Source organism: Tenrec ecaudatus, chromosome 12 (genome assembly GCF_050624435.1).
Source record: "Tenrec ecaudatus isolate mTenEca1 chromosome 12, mTenEca1.hap1, whole genome shotgun sequence".
In the NCBI taxonomy this organism is placed as follows: Eukaryota; Metazoa; Chordata; class Mammalia; order Afrosoricida; family Tenrecidae; genus Tenrec; species Tenrec ecaudatus.
In genome coordinates this window covers 3,701,242-3,719,530 of record NC_134541.1, presented here as the reverse complement: position 1 = coordinate 3,719,530, position 18,289 = coordinate 3,701,242, and the positions used below count along the sequence as shown (strand labels likewise).

The window sequence follows — 18,289 nt, the reverse complement described above, 5'->3', positions numbered from 1 at the left end:
GGGGTGCTTTTTCGTTCGCTCATCCTTTTTGGGCGCTAACTCTTAGGCAACCCGCCCGGCCGCCCCAAGTCCGGGCAGCTGTCCTCGGTGGCCCAGGGGCTACCCAGGAACCAGCACCGAGTCCCCGAAACGGGACGCACCGGAGCCGGGCAGAGCGAGCCCGGGGTCAAGCAGGGCACCCGTGTCAGGCGCGAGCCTCGTCCCCAGAGGGGCCTGAGCCACCATGCTGAGGTTGGCCATGAAGATGCGAGCCCGCGCGGCCGAGAACCAGAAGAAGACCGCGGCCGCTGCCGCCGAGGCCGCGGCCGAAGCTGCGGCCGTGGCCGCCTTGGCCGAGTCGCACGCGCCGCCGCCGTTGCCCAAGAAGCCCGGGGTTGCGGAGAGCCCCTCGAAGCCCCCAAAGATCCCGCCGCGCGACCCGCCTCCTGCCCCGCTGCTGACCGAGAAAGAGAGGAAGAAACTGGAGAAGAAGCTGCTGGAGCAGCGGCGCAAGGAGGAAAAGAAGCGCGAGAAGGAGAGGAAGAAGTTGGAGAAGATGCTGAAGAAGAAGAAGAAGAAGCAGGGGGCCGCAGCTCCCGAGGTGGAGGTGCCTGCAGCAGCTCTAGGCGCGGTCCCCGAGGAGGCGGCCGCCGCCGAGGCCGCCGCGGCCGCCGTGCAGGGCGCCGCCGGGGGCGGCGAGGGCGTCGGCGCCGGGGCCACGAGTAGGGCCTGGGCCCGGTGGGATGCGGACTCTGACGACGACGACGACGACGCCTACTACGCGGCACCGCACTTCGGGGGCGTCCTGTGGAGGCCCGGGCCAGGCAAGGCCGGCGCTCTGAGCGCCCACCTGCCCCTGGTGGTGCTCCTGGTCTTCTCCGTGCGCAGCCCCTCGTGGGTGCTCAACTTCCTGCTGCAGCGGCGCACGGAGCAGGGCCGGGGCTGTGGCTTCATCTTTGGCGCGACCTGCTGCTTCCGAGTGTTCCTGGGCTGCGCTTTCTTCTCCTACCTGGGCGGCCGAGCCCGGCGCAGGGCGCGCGGGCAGCCTGGGGCCCCCGGCCAAGGCGCGCGGCGCCACGGCCGCGACGAGCGGCTCATCTAGCCGCCCCCCCTCCCGCCCCCCGCTCCCCGCGCCACCATCGCTGTGTACTGTGGAGTTGTATTGAGTGTCATGTGTACAGTGTGTGGACACATCGCCTTTCGCTCGCTCTGTCCTGTGGTTCGCGCCCGCCCGCCCGCTTTTCCGCACCCCGGCTCTGGCTCTGTGTCTCTCTCTGGCTCTTTTCGAACATTTTTCCAAGTCCGGGCCCGCGCGCCTCCCCTTCCGCCCCCCGCGGCCCCTCCGCGACGCGGCCCGGGGGGGTGGAGCGCTGGCGTCGCGCGAGGGGTCGTCAGCGCTCGGGGCCGCCCCCTGCCCGCCCCGGCCGGCGGGGCCCGCGGGGGGCGGAGGCGACGGCGGCGGGACCCCTCGGCCGGCGCCCGGCCCTCTGGCCCGGCCTCCGCCTCCTCCGCCTCCGCCCCCCGCCGGCCTCCGCCTCCCCGCACTCCCCCGCCCGCCGGCGCGCTCGGGTCGGGCGGCGGCGGGCCCCGGCCGAGGCAATAAGAGCGGCGGCGGCGGCAGCGGCGGCAGCAGCTCGCACGACTCTCGCTCTCGTGCGCCTGGCCGCCGCGGCCGCCATCAGTCCCCTCGGCTCGGCTCCACTCGGGGGGCGGGAGCTGCACGCCCAGCGCCGGCGACGCCGCACGCCCTCGCGCTCGCCCGCCCGCGCGCTCGGCCCCGGCCGCAGTCCGCCCGCTCCGCCCGGAGAGCCGAGCCCGCGCCCGGCGCTCCCCGGCCCGCCGCCCGCCGCCATGGGCTGTCTCGGCAACAGCAAAACCGAGGACCAGCGCAACGAGGAGAAGGCGCAGCGCGAGGCCAACAAGAAGATCGAGAAGCAGCTGCAGAAGGACAAGCAGGTCTACCGGGCCACGCACCGCCTGCTGCTGCTGGGTAAGGGCGGCGGGGGCCGGCCGGGCCGGGCCCGCGCCCCCCGCCCCGCCGCGCCCGCGGGCCGGCCGGGCGAGGCCGGAAGGGGACCCCGGGCGCGTCCGGGGGGGCTCGCGCGCCCCTCTCCCGGCCGGGCCCCTCGCTCTGGCCCCGTCCCCGCGCCCGCGAGGCCTACGCGACGCCGGGGGGCGCGGGGGGGGGCTCCCGGGCGGGCGCGACTGACTGCGGCAAACAGGGGCTCTCGGGGGGCCGGGAAATGGGCGGCGGCGGGCCCGGGGCGCGGGGGGCGCCCCGGAGAGGCCCCGTTTTTGGGGAGGGGGCCGCCAGGGCCGCGCCAAGGGCGCCTCTGGCGAGGGAAGTGGCCGCGGGGCGTGGGGGGGCGGGTGACATCAGCCCCTCGCGGGGCTCGCGGCGGCGGCAAAGGTGGTGCAGCGGGGGGAAGGGGGCTCCGCGAGTCGTGGCGCCGGCGGGGGGGGAGGGGGGAGCGCGACGGCCGCTGGGCGCGACCTGGTGCGTTTCTGGACTCTGTGCGCGCAGGCCGGGAGGCCGAGGGGACTCTGGAGAATCAAAGAAAATTAGGGAAAAGCAGGAGGGGGGTAAAAAGCAAAAAAAAAAAAAAAAGTTACTACGCAAAGTGCCCCGTGAAGCCAAATGACACGTCATTTTTACAGTATGACCTTTTTTCCCCCCTTCCAGATATGCAGGCTTTTTGAAAAGCAAAGAAGAGCATTAATTGTCGCAGCTGACCCCCCAGCTGCACCCCCTTCCCTTGCAACCCAACACACGCACATTGTGCGTTAGTCGCCACATGCTTTGTGGGGGGGGGAGATTTTAAAAATTCACAAATCCGATAAAACTAGACAGTGACATTTGTCTGTAAATGGCTTCTTGGCCCGTAAATGGCTTTATTTAAATTTTTAATTTAAAAAATAAATTTGCCCTTTTCAAGGTGGGGCGAGGGAGGCGGGTGGAGGGCTTGGGGTCACTTTAAGGGAAAGACTTTTTTTTTCCAGGTGGAAGGAGATGGAAAGGCATTAATTAGACGTTAAGTGACATTTGGTTATTTGGGCGTGGGTTTTCTTTTTTTTGATTGCGGTTTTTCCTCCTTAGCCAAAAAAAAAAAAAAGTGGGGGGGGGTTTAAATTAGGAGAAGATGTCTTTTCGTACTTTAAATTTTCTTTAGAGGTGTTTTTTAGAGGGGTGGGGCATAAACCATTAAAAAATTGTTGAAATGAGAATTACCCAGGCATATAATTAGAATGGAAGTTGTCACTTGGTAATTTGGCTAACTGAATCAATTTATTAATTTGTTAGGGTCAAACACCTAGCCCAGGTTCACATTTCAACAAATGCCAACTTAGGCCTAATGAACAAAGCCCAAAAGGCCAGTTTCCTTTTGTGCTAGTTGTTTGGTGTTACTTTTTTTTTTTTTTTTGGATGGGTCAAGCCTTTGTTCTCCTGGGTCCAGATTTATATAAAGCAGAAAATAATTAATGAAGTGAAAAAATAAGTCTCTGGTGTTTTTGCCTTTGCAGTTTTAATTATTAAGAGGTACATATGCTGAGGTCTTAAATTAAACTTTTACAAGGTTGAGTTATGCTCTATAAATATTAATATGCAAATAACCATTTGATTTCAAAGCGTAAACCTGGAAAAGTCTAGAACCGACCTCACAAAGGCTACCTGGCTTCCACAACACCAGTTTAAGTCAAGTGGCTACTGATGGCGAGTGAAAATCCTAACACCTTTTGTGCACCCCTGACAAAGTCTCCTGTTAATTTGAGACGGTTAATCTAAATACATACACTTTGGAGGTGGGGCGGGGGTACACTTTCTTAGATTCTAGTCTCTGTGGCTAAATTCAGCCCTGCTTGATTGATTGGTAGCCTCTGGCAAAGGGGTGTGTGCCCCATGCCAGGGACACAGCATTTTTCAGTGGTGACTCTGGTCACATAATGCCCCCTCCTCAAAGAGGGACAATAATTATTCCCAAATCCTCTTGACTCAGTATTCTAATGACCCAACAAATTGAGCGAGTTGAAAAAAAGCACAAAAGCTGTTACAGTAGCCCCTCCTTCTGCCCAGTTCTCTGGTCTCGTCGATGTGGAAACTGAGGCACGTGTCGCTCTGCTTCTGAGATCACCTTGCTAACATGAACTAAGGCCATTGGAAGAACTAATCTTGGTTTCTGAGACTTCAGCTCATTAAGAAGAGGGCGTTTGCTTTGAAATCAATGTTTCTGTGGAAACTAATTTTAACTTTTACAAATATTGATGTGTGAAAAGGCAAGAGGAGGGGGGACTATTGCTTTCTGGGCAGCAACACAATAAAAGTGCGAAAGTAGGGGGGGGCTAAGCCAAACAGACGGGGGAGAGGGGGGGGGGTTAGCCAGCTTGCTGGCATGGGGTGGGGTGGGGCTTACTTGTTGGCGAGCGAAAAGCAAAAGTGAACCAACAGCAGTCAGTCCTCCCTCCTTGTGCGGTGGAAATGTGTTTTGTTGTTTTTTTTCCCCATAAAATGTATTTTTGCCAATGCGAGGTGACTTAAAATGGAGGCTGTGTTGTTCCTCCTAACTGTTTTAGTTAGGATCGGCTTGGAATCTTTGCAGTTCAGTGGCTTCCAGGAACATTTGTCCTTTACCATTCGAGGCTTGCCCTTCCAGTCCTTCCTGATGGCAGCTGCAGGTCGCCCTCTGGTCATTTGCAAGCAAGCACTGCATTTGAGATCAAAATGTGTCCTTTCAACATGGTGACATCAATTGGAGGTCTCTCACCTCCCCACCCCACCCCCACTACTGCACTATGTGCCTGTACTGGGGAGAACGGTATCTTTCTAAAGATCCCGTTGTGGTGGGGGGCAAGAAAAAAAGGGGAGTAAGTGAATAAAATGCAATCCTGAGGTGGCTTTTGAAGTAGCCCAAAGGGAGGGAAAGGGGGGGCCTGCGTGGTGAACATATTTCTGGAAAGTGGTGCATTGGTACGTGATCTGGGGGAAACTGCAGTGGCAGGGCTATTGTTTGTGATTCCTGGGTATTTTAACCATGAAACAGCTGACAAACAACGAATTATGTGCCTTGTCTGCACCGTGCACAGCTCCCTCCACGACGTCTCACCTTCTCAGGATTCCATTTCACTCTTTGAACTTCAGTTATCTGTCCCCCTCCCAAAAAAATATGACAAGATTGCGTCATCCCTTCTCTCTCCTTCGCCATCCCGCAATTTAAAACAATAAAACCTAACTGCCCCCCAAACCAGACCCTTCAAACGAAAAAGGAAAACCAAAACACCCCTCAACTCCAGCAAGACCTTCTAATTCTTGTTTGCTGTTCTGATGGTGAAATACTGCAGGTGGACCCAGAGGTGGGCCTGGGCGCCCTTCTCTCTGCGTCAAAATGTCAAGGAGAAATGGCAAGCATGCGTCTTCGTGTTTCTCTGTTTGTGTTTGTGTGTGCTGTGTCGCTTCAGTGGAAAACCGCAGCAGCAGCAGCCGCAGCAGCAGCAGCCGTGCCCCCCCCCCCCCAGCCCCAAGTGTGTGACTGGCCATCCTCTTAACCTGAGATTCGCTTTGATTTTCCAGGTGCTGGAGAATCTGGTAAAAGCACCATTGTGAAGCAAATGAGGATCCTGCATGTTAATGGGTTTAACGGAGAGTAAGTGTCAACTCTGACCAGGGGGAAGACTGTGGGACCAGTTGGTTTTTTAATAATACTAGCCTTTAGGAAGCATAGGCAAGTTTTTAGGGCTGGGCAGCCAACTCTCACTTAATGGTTCCCACTACATATGAAAAAAAACAAACAAACAAACCTGAGCACTAGAGGGCCCCTCGCCCCCCCCTTTTTTTTTCTTCACATCTTCAGTGCAGCAAATAAAGTTGGTGATGGTGGTCGTTTTTTAAGTACCAACACTTGTCAGATCAGGCCCCTTCCGAAGGCAAGGTAACAAAACAGCACTTGGCCCCGTGACGGCGGTCTGGCCAGGTCCCTCTGCAGCAGCCTGCTGGCCTGCCCTCCGTCCAAGGCGCTCCCAATATGGCTGCCTGTGGCCACCCCTGGGCCCCAGACCACTGCGGAGACCCAGCAGCCTTTCAAAACACGCAGGGTAGGGGGAGGGGGCATGTTGCTTCAGTAGCGTTCCCCTCCTGCCCCCCTTTTTAGAATGAATATTACAGGCCAAGCCTTAGGTCCTCCACACTCCTACCTCAGAGAAATTTTCAAAGGACACATGCAAATGGTGGAAAGCCTGGGAACTCGCTTTTTCCTCCATGTCTGAAGGCCTTTGGAAAAGCCCTTCCGGGCCCAGTGTGGCAAGACAAGACTGCTGTGAAGGGAGCCATTTTTTTTTTTAAGAGCCTGTATTACAGGCGTCAAAGGCAGGCCTTGGGTGACATTTGACCAGCGAAGTGCAAACACTGGGGGCGGGGGTAGGGGGAGAGGTGGTGGGTCTTAATATAACCTGAGGAGTTCACTTGACTCCCCAAGACCCCAGAGGGCCACCACCCATGTCCTGTAACAGCACAAGGCGTGGCCCCACCCCAGCCTTGTTCTCACGCCGGGTGTGCCAGCTTGATCTCAGTAGATTACAGACACCTGAGGGCACTGGTTTGCAATTCCTACTTGCTGGTTTACAGGTCCCTTTCCTGAACCGGAATTCAATTCAAATTGCAGCCCTGGCTGCCTGCCCTTTGGTACCCACGGGGAGACTGAGTCACAGAGTTTAGTCCCGCGTCCCACCAAATGGAGGCCAGGCAAGCGGGGGGTGGGGGGGGTAGGGAGAGACAAAATTTCACCTTTGTGGAGGCCGAAGGCCACTCTTGATGGAGAATTCTAGAAACGGTTAGGTCAGACAGCCTAGGGTACGAAAAGGGTGACATCACCCTTCCCCCTCCCCCCCATGGCCGTGATCTAAATGACTAGAGTGCCATTGGTGTGGAATTCAAAAGGACCCCTTCCTACAGGGAAGGGTGATAGCTATTTTACCAGTTTTATGAATGGCTTTCGATGAGTCAGCACTATACCCACACAGGCTCTCCGTCCGACACCTTCCCTTGTCACCAAACCTCTGAGCCCAGCCTGGCCGGCCCGCTGGTTAACAGACAAAACCCAAGCCAGCTTTGGGTCTGGGCTTTCAAGGAGTTTCAAGGGAAATGTATCTTGGTATCTTGGACGTAATATATATATATATTTATATGTTTTCTTGGGGGGGGTTCCTGCTCTTGCGGTCTAGTGACCCGTCACGCAGCTAGTTAGGCACACACGGCCTGGCCACATACCCTCTAGGTAAATGTGATTAAAATGACACAGCCTGTGGGCTTTTTGGTTTTGTATTTTAAAGCAATAGCCGTCATTGTTTACCTTGAGTTTAGGGGTAGGGGTTAAGACTGGCATCCCAAGAACTGGCCTGCAAGTCTGATCAATCTGCCAGGGGCCTCCTCTTTAAACAGATAAAGAAAGCATATAATATCTGTTATATAATATAGACGACAAAATCGCCAACCTGCAAGACAGGTGAGGCACTTAGCCTGGGGCTTCTCTCCTGGAGAGAGGAAGTGTCAGCCCCGACCTCCTGGTTTGTGAAGAAGCCGCAGGCAATCTGCATAGCAGAGAGCGCAGGTGGCAAACAGGAATTCTGCAACTGAGTTATTTTGCCGCACCCCCCCCCCTTTATTCCCTCCTCCCTGTGGTATTGCCACAAAGGCTGCATCCTCCTTCACAAGGGTGATGGAGTCCACTTGAGGTGGTCCTGGGCCGCAGGGCCCCACCCTGCACTCAGAGGAGGCTCTGGGGCCCGGGCACTCTGCAGTGCATCTTCACTGCCCACAAGTCGCCAGTGCCAACCTGGTTTTCAGAGTAACATGTCATGCAAATTTGACCTTCAGAAGTCCAGAGGTCGAGTGGGTTTTCCTGCCTGCAAGGTAGCTAGCACCTATCTATACATTAAACTGGGGGGTGAGTTAAAATTATTTTTTAACCCTAACTAAACATCATTAGCATTGGTTAAGCCTCATTCATCCGACGCAAAAACCTAATCGGAGGAGAGCCATTCCAGCGACCTGTCCTGCTGTGGAAGAGGACTTGCTACCATTGGAGAAAGGATGGTTTTTTTATTTTGAATTTTGGGGCTAGGGGATGGGCCCTCCTCTTTCCTGAGTCAGATCCCAGTCGGCAGCGGGACCATCTTTTACAAAAAAAAAAAAAAAATTTCAAGATGGGGGTCCCCAGCATCCAGGAGGGACATGGCTGGTTTTGCTCCAGGAGCCCACTGGCCACCATCCCTCCCTGCCCCCCGACTTCTGTGTGTGCTCTGCAGCATCTTGGCAGAGACCTGACCTGGGAAGTGAGACGCCCTCGGGCGGGTGGCCTGGTCTCCAAGGTCCTGGCGCAGTGACTCACAGTGCCAGTGCGCGCATGCATGTACACTTAGTGAACACACAGGAAAATAATTATCTGTCCCTCCCGTCTTCCACCAGAGTCTCTGGGGGGCCCTGCTAATCACTGCGGCAGAGATGCCAGGGTGGTTCCCTCCACACCCCGAGCCTCAGGAGACCGTCCAATTTAGCCAGAGAAGCGGCCTCGGAATTAGCGGGAGGATGGCGGCAGCAACTGCCCTGTGCTTAGGAAGGCAGAGGGGCAGTGGGGGCGGGGTGGGGGGGGTGCTGGTGATTTTGGGAAATGACGGTGCTTTGCAGATAGGTGAGCTTTTAATCTCTCTTTGCAAGGGGCGGCGAAGAGGACGCGCAGGCTGCCAGGAGCAACAGTGAAGGGTAGGCACATTCAAAACCAGGGGGAAAACCTGTCTGAATCCACGAGGAGGGCAGAGGTCATGAGAGACCCCAGCCACACTAGTTACCTGTAGCCACACCACACAGGCCACCTCACCTCACGCTTCACATACCTGCAAACACAAACTACAAGCACGCTTTTTTTCCCCTCTCTAATTTTGTGGGCCATGCTGACAGGCTAACTGTTAGATCCAGCTGGGGAGGGGGGAGTTCATAGGATTTGCAAATTGATGCTTTTCCATATGGCTTCTAGCTGCCTCCTGCCCGTCCCCCCATCTCCCGCCATTTGAATCCGATACTTGTTTTTAAAACTCTTGTCCATTCTATCCACCCCCAGTGGTCAGTCGGCGATTAAAATGAGACCTCAGATAAATTGCTCTCTTAAAAGCCACAATGCCACATGGTCCTTAGTTTGGGGGAGAATAAAACAACCAAAAAGCCCCGCCTTAGCACCTGGTGGAAAGTCCGGCTTTCCGATTCCCCTTGAAAAAGCCAGGGGTCTTGTATATTTGTGTATATATATATATATACACATATATATATATTAAGATGTGTTTTTTAAGGCACTTTGCATTTGCTAGTGGACAAGGGTCAGGACCAGTGGCCACTTTGTTTTTTCCATTCAGCATGCCCTATTTCTTCACTTGGTCCATCTCATTATACCAACTCGCACCTACACACACACACCCACCCACACCACACCACACCAACTCACACAAGCTTTCCAGGTAGCTCTGCTCTACACGCTCTGGGCCTCGCTTCGCCTCCATCGGTAGCTTCTGTGGCTAGGGAAGGGAGGGGCAAAGACACTGGGGGCTGGGACAAAAGTAACTGACACATGTTTGTTCATCTTTCTTTTAGAGACTATTATTTCTAGATGTGATGGCTACAGTGTCTCAACTTCCCGCCTATATCCGACCCCAAATTGCATGCTGGAATATCTCCACCCTTAGGGGCTCCTATAAGAATACTATTCTCTCTGGGAGGGGGGAGGGGGAGGGGGGAGGGGTCCCCTACTTACCTACCCTTTGTGATCACTGCTCAGCCATCTAAAGAAAGTGGCATGAGATCCTTGATTGACACCTTGTGTAATGACAGCCCCGGGCTCGGGTATCTGCATACAATGGCAGCATTTGGTATCTCCTGCCCCATAAGCCGGCCCTTGAGAAGTAGCCTTGACCAACAGAGCAGCCTGCTGTGTCCTCGTGGTTGTACACCCACCTACCCCAACCCTCCTTTCAAACCCAACTACTAATCCCCTGCCTGCAGCTCTATCCCTGACTCTACTCTATAGCTAAATATTAATTATTAACTTAAACGTGATCAATAAAAACTCTCTGCATGTCTCAGCACTCCCTGTATCTTGCGTCTGTCTGCCGTCTACTTTCATCTGTTGTTCCCCCTACCCAACCCCTGCAAAAGGCATAAGAGATCAGCTATAGAACTCAGGACAACCGAACCCTCCCCTCACACTTGGATGGGGGTGGGGGGAAGCACTTAGAGACACCTCCCCCCTAGCTAATTTGCTCTTGACATGGGTAGGGGTAGAGGGGGGTGGGGTTGGCAAACTCCCTAAACTATCTCAATCCCGTTTTTTTTTTTTTCCCGTTTTTTTTTTTTCCTTGAGTCAGTCCAAGCCCCTGCCATGGATGCGGGCTTTTTGTTTTTGTTGAGTAGTTTGCAGACATCAGAGGCATTTGCTGAATCCCACAACTTGATCTTAAATTGATTAAGCCATAGTAAAAAACGATGAGAAACCTGCCAGCCCCCAGCATATCATCTCCATCTACACAGTAATTGCTTCAATGGAAGGATTTTTGTGATTTAGTATTACACACCCCGAATTAAATTTCAGATTTCTATTTTAGCAGTTTTACACTTGATATACTCCCACAGCTCTTCATGTACGTAGATGAACAGTGAACCTCGTTCTCAGAATACCCTGATTTAAGAGGGGAAGTCTTCCAATTACCATACCATGGCTTAGACCAAAATACCAAGCCTCCTGGCTGGAGCTACCCGCCCAGCTGTCACACGGGCACATCTCATTGCAGGACCACTGGGCTGAGGCCGTGCTTCAACCCCAAGGTCATGGTGGCATCGCCTGAGAAATGGACCCTGTGTTGAATGAGGGCATGGATGTGCCCTGAGGGGCGGGGGGGTGGATCCCACATCAGCAGCTTCTGGGCCACCCAGACACAGGGTCAAGGGTGGCTTTCACTGACCTTGGACACTACACCCAAGCCTGGGAATCACGGGAGAGGCAGTTCAGAAACTACTCTGGGAACCCCACAGGGGAGACCACTCCTCTCCCGTTACATTCAGGGGCTGAGGCAAGCTCTGGGGTCTGTGGGAATGCCTCTCGCCTGCCCCCCCTCCCCCTTTCTGTCATACCTGCCCTGAGGGGTCATCTCTAGGCATGGGGCACTAAAAGACTGGTGCCCCTGCTCCTACCCCATGCATACTTGTTCACTACCCAGGATGGGACCCTCAGAACCCCATCTCAAACCCTCTCCCCATAGGGAAAACCCCATAGGGAAAGGGCAGCCCTGGAAAAGGGTGATGGGCCATCCAGCAGTGAAGACCTCCCCTGTGTTTATTCTAAGGAGGTGATGGGAGATTTCCTTGGAGAAGGGCTACTGGCCCTTCATACCTCCCTTATTACCCCACCCACCAGCAGAGGCACCCACCCTGAGGAGCACTGCCTGCTCCGCCCCCCTGCTCCCCGCCTTCACTCGGATAGGTCCTCAGTGCCCTGCCCAGCCCAGCCCAGCCCATGGCCAAGAGCACAGGAACCTCGTGGAATGTCACAGCAAAATGCCTACAAGGCCAACTCCGCTCTGTCCCTTCCCTGCCTGATCTGGAGCACCCCCTCCCTCCATGGCGCAGTGCCCTCCTTAGAAGCTGGGGTGATGGGCCTTCTGCTTTGCCTCTGGAGCACCCCCTCCCCCCGCAACCAATCCCCAGGACCCAATACACCCTAGAGAGGTTCCATCTTAGCCCCAACAAACACCCCAGAATCATTCTGGTCAAGGCCAGGTGACCACTAGGTCGCTGTAACCCAGGTGCCAGAGGACGTGGCGCCCCATCTGTGACCCCCCCCCACATGCTTCATAGTTAAAACCCCAGGGAACACAAAAGAGGACAACCTCCAACATCTGCTTCACAAGTCCTTGCCCCAGCCCACCTGCAGCTCAAGGCCTCTGCGCCCTGGCATGTGCATGTCAGGTGAAGGCCAGTGGGGACAGGGTGCTGGGCTGCTAGCCAGCAAGGCCCCAATTGCTGGCACATACACTGGGGTCACCAGATAAAGGGGCTACAACCTTGAAATGGAAGGGGGTCTTGCACATAAGTCACACATTCCCAGAGCTTAAATCTCTGCCCCACCACCCCTGAGCCTGCCCCCCCCCCCACAGTTATACCCCACACCACCCACGTACACATGTTGGACATTGATTGGTCAGGGCCCACAGAACCCTTTCAGGAAATGTTGCTATGTGCTGGCAGGGGTCTCAGGCAAACAGAACCATAGCCAAGTGGGTCCATGGACCAGGTCCAGCTCGTGGTACAGGAGATCATGCCAATTCCCCAGTCTCCCCAGCCCCCACCCGCCTGCTTTAGGCATGGCTCCCCGGGCCCTATTGGGGGAGAGGCGAGACTGGTCCTTTTCAGCTGCCTTTATGTAGATGCCCCTGCCCCCCTCTGAAGGGTAGAATGGGGTGCTTTCAGCTGGAATGTCCTGAAGGAAGGAGGGGTCTTCGGATACAGTCATCTCTCTTCTTTTCAACCCCACTAGTGAGAAGGCAACCAAAGTGCAGGACATCAAAAACAACCTGAAGGAGGCCATTGAAGTAGGTGTCACCCACCCCTGCCCCTTGGGCTACAGCCGCCCCTTGGGAGCACTCCTCCCCCCCTGACTGCCTGCTCCATCCCTTTCAGACCATTGTGGCCGCCATGAGCAGCCTGGTGCCCCCCGTGGAGCTGGCCAACCCTGAGAACCAGTTCAGAGTGGACTATATTCTGAGCGTGATGAACGTGCCGGACTTTGACTTCCCTCCCGTAAGCTGAGCTTCTCACGCCCCTTCTGCCCCCTTCACCTGCCCAGTAGGACACACAGGTGGTGGAGCTGGGCTGGGGCCTGCTGGCCACACCCTGGGTGGCACATCTGCACTGACCCTTAGGAAAGAGTCCACTCCCTACAGCCTGTGTAGGCCATGAGTCGTCCTCGGCAGATCCCTGCTCCCCCCCCGGGAGCCCCGCCCAAGGGCAGCCTGGTACTGGACAGCCTTGGTTCCCACTTCGTTAGATCGTACGTTCAGTTCATGAGTGGGGGAAAGGCCCTACACACGCGCACCCCGGGACATGCGATCCTTGCCGAAAGAAAGGGTTGGCACAGGCCTGCCATCACTTCTCCCATCTTTCTTTCTGGTAAAGTTCAGTTTCCTAGAAGGAAGCCATGGTTCCGGGCCTGTCAGGCGGTCCCTGCTCTCCCAGCACTGAGTCACGCACTGGCACGTCCTCCTGACACAGATGAGCGTGCGCGCCTGCCTCCGCCACGGAGCGGCAGAGCGCCCCCGCAGTCGGCCGGCCCTTTCCCCCCAGAAAGGCGCCGGGGGAGCCCCCCAAGCCCAGGGGTTCACAGTGGAGGGAAGGAACGCAGGGGGCATTCAGGACGTCCACACGGGGTCCCTCAGAGACCATGGCCATTAGTTGGACCTACGCTCTGATGTCTGGATGGGGTCAGTCACATCTCAGTGTCCCAACATCTCCCGCCCGGCCCCCACCCAGCTGTGTCCTCAGGGCAAGGTGAGGGCCCTCTTTCTCCCTCTCACTGCCCTCCTGTCCCTGCAGATATTCTACGAGCATGCCAAGGTTCTCTGGGAGGATGAGGGTGTGCGCGCCTGCTACGAACGCGCCAACGAGTACCAGCTCATTGACTGCGCCCAGTAGTAAGTGACGCCCCGCCCCCGGCGGGCACACCCACCAGACACACTGGTGTAAAACATCAGTACCTTCCACGCCTGCACCCAAGAACCCACACCAGTAGTTTGTTACCCACCCGCAGTTAGGAAATTCTCTCCAAACAGGTAAAAAGCCGTTTCAGGTGGGCTGTTCGAGTGGGCGTGGGTTAGAACCCAGGGTCAGGTGGGAATGATCACACACAGGCACTGGCCTCCGCCGCCCCCGCTCCTGTGTTTTGTGACACCCAAACTCTCTTGCTCAGAGGCCTTGGGGTGAGAGGTTGGACAGGAGTGAGGAGGTGGTCCTGTTAGTGCCCACAGCAAGCAACCCTGGGGCTCTTCAAGGCCCCCCCCTCCCCCAGCTTTGTCAGGGTCTGTGGAACTTGTAAGAGTCTCCCTGTCCCCACGTCTCATTTGTCACATACTGAGATGGCCTGGGGGTTAACCCACAAGCACAGTTAGATGTTTTTTGGTGGTGGTTTTTTCAAGGACCCGGGGGAGGGAAGAAGATTAAAAAGAAAAGGCCCAGCTTGGCCATATCTGTGTGACACCCCTACTCCCCCCACCCCCCCACCCCCCATCTTGCACAAAGTCCCTGCTTTTCTACAAAGTTTGAACTAAACGCTGGAAGCGCTAATTATAGTAACACAAAACAAATGGAAATCCTGGAATTGTTTGCGTTTTGAATTTTGGACCTGAGTCAGAAGTTAGTGCAGGTACCAGAACGGGAAGGTTTTCCACCATCCTGCTCTTGAAGGCTGGGATAAGGGCGGGGCAGCCGGCCATCTACAAACAAGTGGGATGGGTGTTTGAACTTGCCCCTCCACCTTGCAAGCCTTCTCCCCGCCCGCCCCTGTATCAGACCACAGCAGCGTCTGCCCAGATTGTGGAAAGTTTTAAGGAAACTTGAGGGGGAGAGAGGATGGCAGGCAGCTGAAAACTTAAAATGTCCCAGCGGCTGGCGCGCACCCGCCTTGCAGGGACCGCGGGCGGGCCTTTGTGCTAAAAGTTGACACACGGTACCTGGCCGCGTCTTCAGCTGCCGACTTGTATTTGTGAGCTGGGGTTTGGCTGGCCCCGCTCCAGACGACTCTCTCACAAGATTTGGTGCTGATGGTCTATTTATAGCACTGTGGTTCCGTCGTCAGGACGACGGTGCTGGAGGCCAGGGCGGCCAGGGAGCTATTTCTGGCCGGGTGCTGTAACGTAAGGCTGATTGAGCAAGTCCCATATCCTCTAGGCCAGACTAACTTAGCTAGCGAAGAGGAAGAGGAGGGGCAGACGCAGAGTTCCTGTTCACGGACTCTTGGCCCTCTGGGAGACTCCTGGGTGATTAGCCGCCTTTTACAGCCGCAGCATGCACCCCAAGACCGAAACCGGTTTGACCATTAACTTTCCCAGCCCCTACAAGCACCCTGATCCTTCAGAGACAGGAAGAAAGGGAAACAAAGAGACTGCCTAACTGTGCGTCTGGCCCAGGCCAAGCCAGGAGAGCAAGATCACTTTTGCTTCAGGAAAAGTTCTCGCCCGGTGGGAGGGGCTCCCCGCCCCCACGCACAGCAGGGCCCAGTGGGGGGGTATAGCGGCATTGTTTGTTTTTTGGAGGGGGACCTCCACCCCACCCCTCCGCTCTCTGTACTGGGGCAGAGTAAGAATCCAAATGGCAAAGCTGCAAGGTGTTTTGTTTTTGTCTGAGAGGAAAACGTTTTCCTCTCAGGAGTGCTCTGTGTCAGGGCCCAGTAGAACGGAAGAGAACTTTGTATCTGCTTCCTGCCCAGCACTGGCTCAGGCGAGAAGGGTCCTTGTGCCACACCTCTTTTGTTCTCGTCAGTAAATGAGATTCTTAACAAGTTGAAGGGAAAGGACAACGTTTCTGGATAACTAAAAACAGTCTCGTGGGCACTTCCTACCTGGGGTGGGGGTGGGGGCCGTGCAGGAGGGTTAGCCTCCTTGAAGGGTGCCTTTCCACACGAAGGGAAAAAAGTAGAAGGTATGCCACTCCTTAAGTTTTCCGACTGAAAACCGAGAGCAGAGCCCCGCCACTGTCTCCTTAAGTTTTCCGACTGAAAACCGTGAGCAGAGCCCCGCCACTGTCCTGTGCTGCTGTGCCTGAAGTTGTCCCCAGAGTCAGCAGAGTATCATCTAGAAACATCTCTCTCGTTCCCTGGTTCTTAAATGACCACTTCCAGTTCCTACAAACCCCCCCCCCTCCCCACCACCACCTTTTTTTTCTTTTTTTCCTTTCAATCTTTAATTTGAAGTACCTTATTCACTCAAATGCCTTTTTGGAAGTTTTTATTTTAAATTCCGCTCTTAACCCAAAGGTTAAGGCCTAAGCTTTGAGTCATAAATGTTGACCCCAGCCAAGTCCCCATTGACTTAATTCTGCTCCCGTGGGGACCATCACTTCTGTTTAGTGACTTTGTGTGGAGACACACATTGTTAGCAGATTGACTTGAACACCTCTGTCTGTGTCCTTTCCTGCCAGCTTCCTGGACAAGATCGATGTCATCAAGCAGCCCGACTACGTGCCAAGTGACCAGGTACACAAGCCTCTTCAACCCCCGAGGGCTTGGGGGTCTCCGTGATGTCTGCCCCCAGTGGGCAGTTGTTAATAATGGTTGGGTGGAATTTGGTAAGGTCTGTTGACCCGACATTGACTTGCACTTGTAGGACCTGCTTCGCTGCCGTGTCCTGACTTCTGGAATCTTTGAGACCAAGTTCCAGGTGGACAAAGTCAACTTCCAGTAAGTGAATAACCCCCTTTTTAAGAAGCGGCTCCCTGATTCTCCATGGCTGCCTCTGACTGACAGAGTGACGGCCGGGCGGCCAGCCCTTTGGTCACCAAATGCCCTTCCTCCCCCAGCATGTTCGATGTGGGTGGCCAGCGCGATGAACGCCGCAAGTGGATCCAGTGCTTCAATGGTACGAGCGCGTCTCTGAAGGGAGGGGCCTCCCTGCTTGCATGTCCCCCTGCCCCTCCCTCCTAAACGCATTGCTTTGTCTCCTAAGACGTGACTGCCATCATCTTCGTGGTGGCCAGCAGCAGCTACAACATGGTCATCCGGGAGGACAACCAGACCAACCGTCTGCAGGAGGCTCTGAACCTCTTCAAGAGCATCTGGAACAACAGGTGTGTGCGCGGCCTGGTCTCCCCACTGTGTGCGCCGTGTTCTAGAAGAGGCTCGTGCGCAGGCCCCCCAGGCCCACAGGAGCGCTTTCTCTTCCCCGGCGTTAACCTGGCTTCCTCTCTCCCGTGGTCAGATGGCTGCGCACCATCTCTGTGATCCTGTTCCTGAACAAGCAGGACCTGCTTGCCGAGAAAGTCCTTGCTGGAAAGTCCAAGATTGAGGACTACTTCCCGGAGTTCGCTCGCTACACTACTCCTGAGGATGGTACGCACGCATGCACGCACGCACGCGGCTGACTCGAGCGCGCCGCGTCTTCTCGCTGCCCTCCGTTAAAAACCGAGAGTGACCTTGACTAACGTGGCACTTGCTCTCCCTGTAGCTACTCCCGAGCCTGGAGAGGACCCCCGCGTGACCCGGGCCAAGTACTTCATCCGCGACGAATTTCTGGTGAGTCTCTAGAACCTCCTTTTTGACCGTTCTCTCTCCAATGGCTGTTGACTGGATCCTCGGGGCCAAGCTAGTTAGCTCTTCGGTGTGGTTTCCCAACTCTGCAGCCTGGCCTCCTTCCGCCATGCGGACCCGTGCACTGGGGATGTGGTTTTCAGACAATTTCGCCGGCTAGTCTGCAGCTGTCGTGGGCGGGCCAGGGGGTGGGGATCAGGGAGGCTGCTCTTGACGGCCCCTCTATCGGTGCCCACAGAGAATCAGCACTGCCAGTGGAGACGGGCGCCACTACTGCTACCCGCACTTCACCTGCGCTGTGGACACCGAGAACATCCGCCGCGTGTTCAACGACTGCCGAGACATCATCCAGCGCATGCACCTTCGCCAGTACGAGCTGCTGTGAAGAGGGAACCATATACTTAAGCCTTAAGCACAATTAATTAAAAATACTATATAACTCTACAAGCAGTTAATCGCCCACCATAGGGCAAAGATTAACCAAAGCAACCTTTCCTTTCCCCTGTGATTTTGCAAAACCCCTTTTTCCTTTTCGCTTGCTTCGATGTTCCAAATTTAGAAAGCTTAAGGCGGCCTTCAAAATTAAAATAGAATAAAAAAAAGGCCACAAGAGTTCCTCTCACTCAAAATATAAGCAGCAATCAAATTAAAAAAAATAAATATTGTTTTGTGCAGCATTAAAAAAATCAATCAATAAAAATTAAATAATAGGCACAAGATGTGACTCCTTGTGAGTGATTTGTGGCGTCACACAGGCTCCCCGGCCTCTGGTTTTCAGCTTGGTCCTTGCTCGCCTGGTCAAAATATCACAACCCCTCAGGTGGAGGTGACTGACCAGACCCCCAGACTTGTAAGTGCGTGTAAAGCCTTGCCACCATGTACCTTTGTTGACCTCCTCTTTGGGTTTCCTAATACTTTACAAATGAGAAAAGTCTACCCCTTGCCCTTTCCCGCAGTCCTGTACTCCAGGGTAAACCAACATCCTGCCATCA

The 18,289-nt window shown here is 55.2% G+C and overlaps 1 protein-coding gene across 1 annotated transcript; it reads left to right on the top strand.

Moving 5' to 3' along the window:
- Positions 1 to 1,637: 1,637 nt before the first annotated feature.
- Positions 1,638 to 18,014, top strand: LOC142423164 (guanine nucleotide-binding protein G(s) subunit alpha). Its single transcript, XM_075528371.1, has 13 exons — positions 1,638 to 1,969; positions 5,543 to 5,615; positions 8,681 to 8,725; positions 12,540 to 12,594; positions 12,683 to 12,802; positions 13,595 to 13,692; positions 16,193 to 16,247; positions 16,378 to 16,451; positions 16,571 to 16,629; positions 16,717 to 16,837; positions 16,969 to 17,099; positions 17,215 to 17,282; positions 17,536 to 18,014. Exons 1-13 carry the CDS (start codon positions 1,831 to 1,833, stop codon positions 17,680 to 17,682), a joined length of 1,185 nt encoding a protein of 394 aa, XP_075384486.1. The 5' UTR covers positions 1,638 to 1,830; the 3' UTR covers positions 17,683 to 18,014.
- Positions 18,015 to 18,289: the final 275 nt, after the last annotated feature.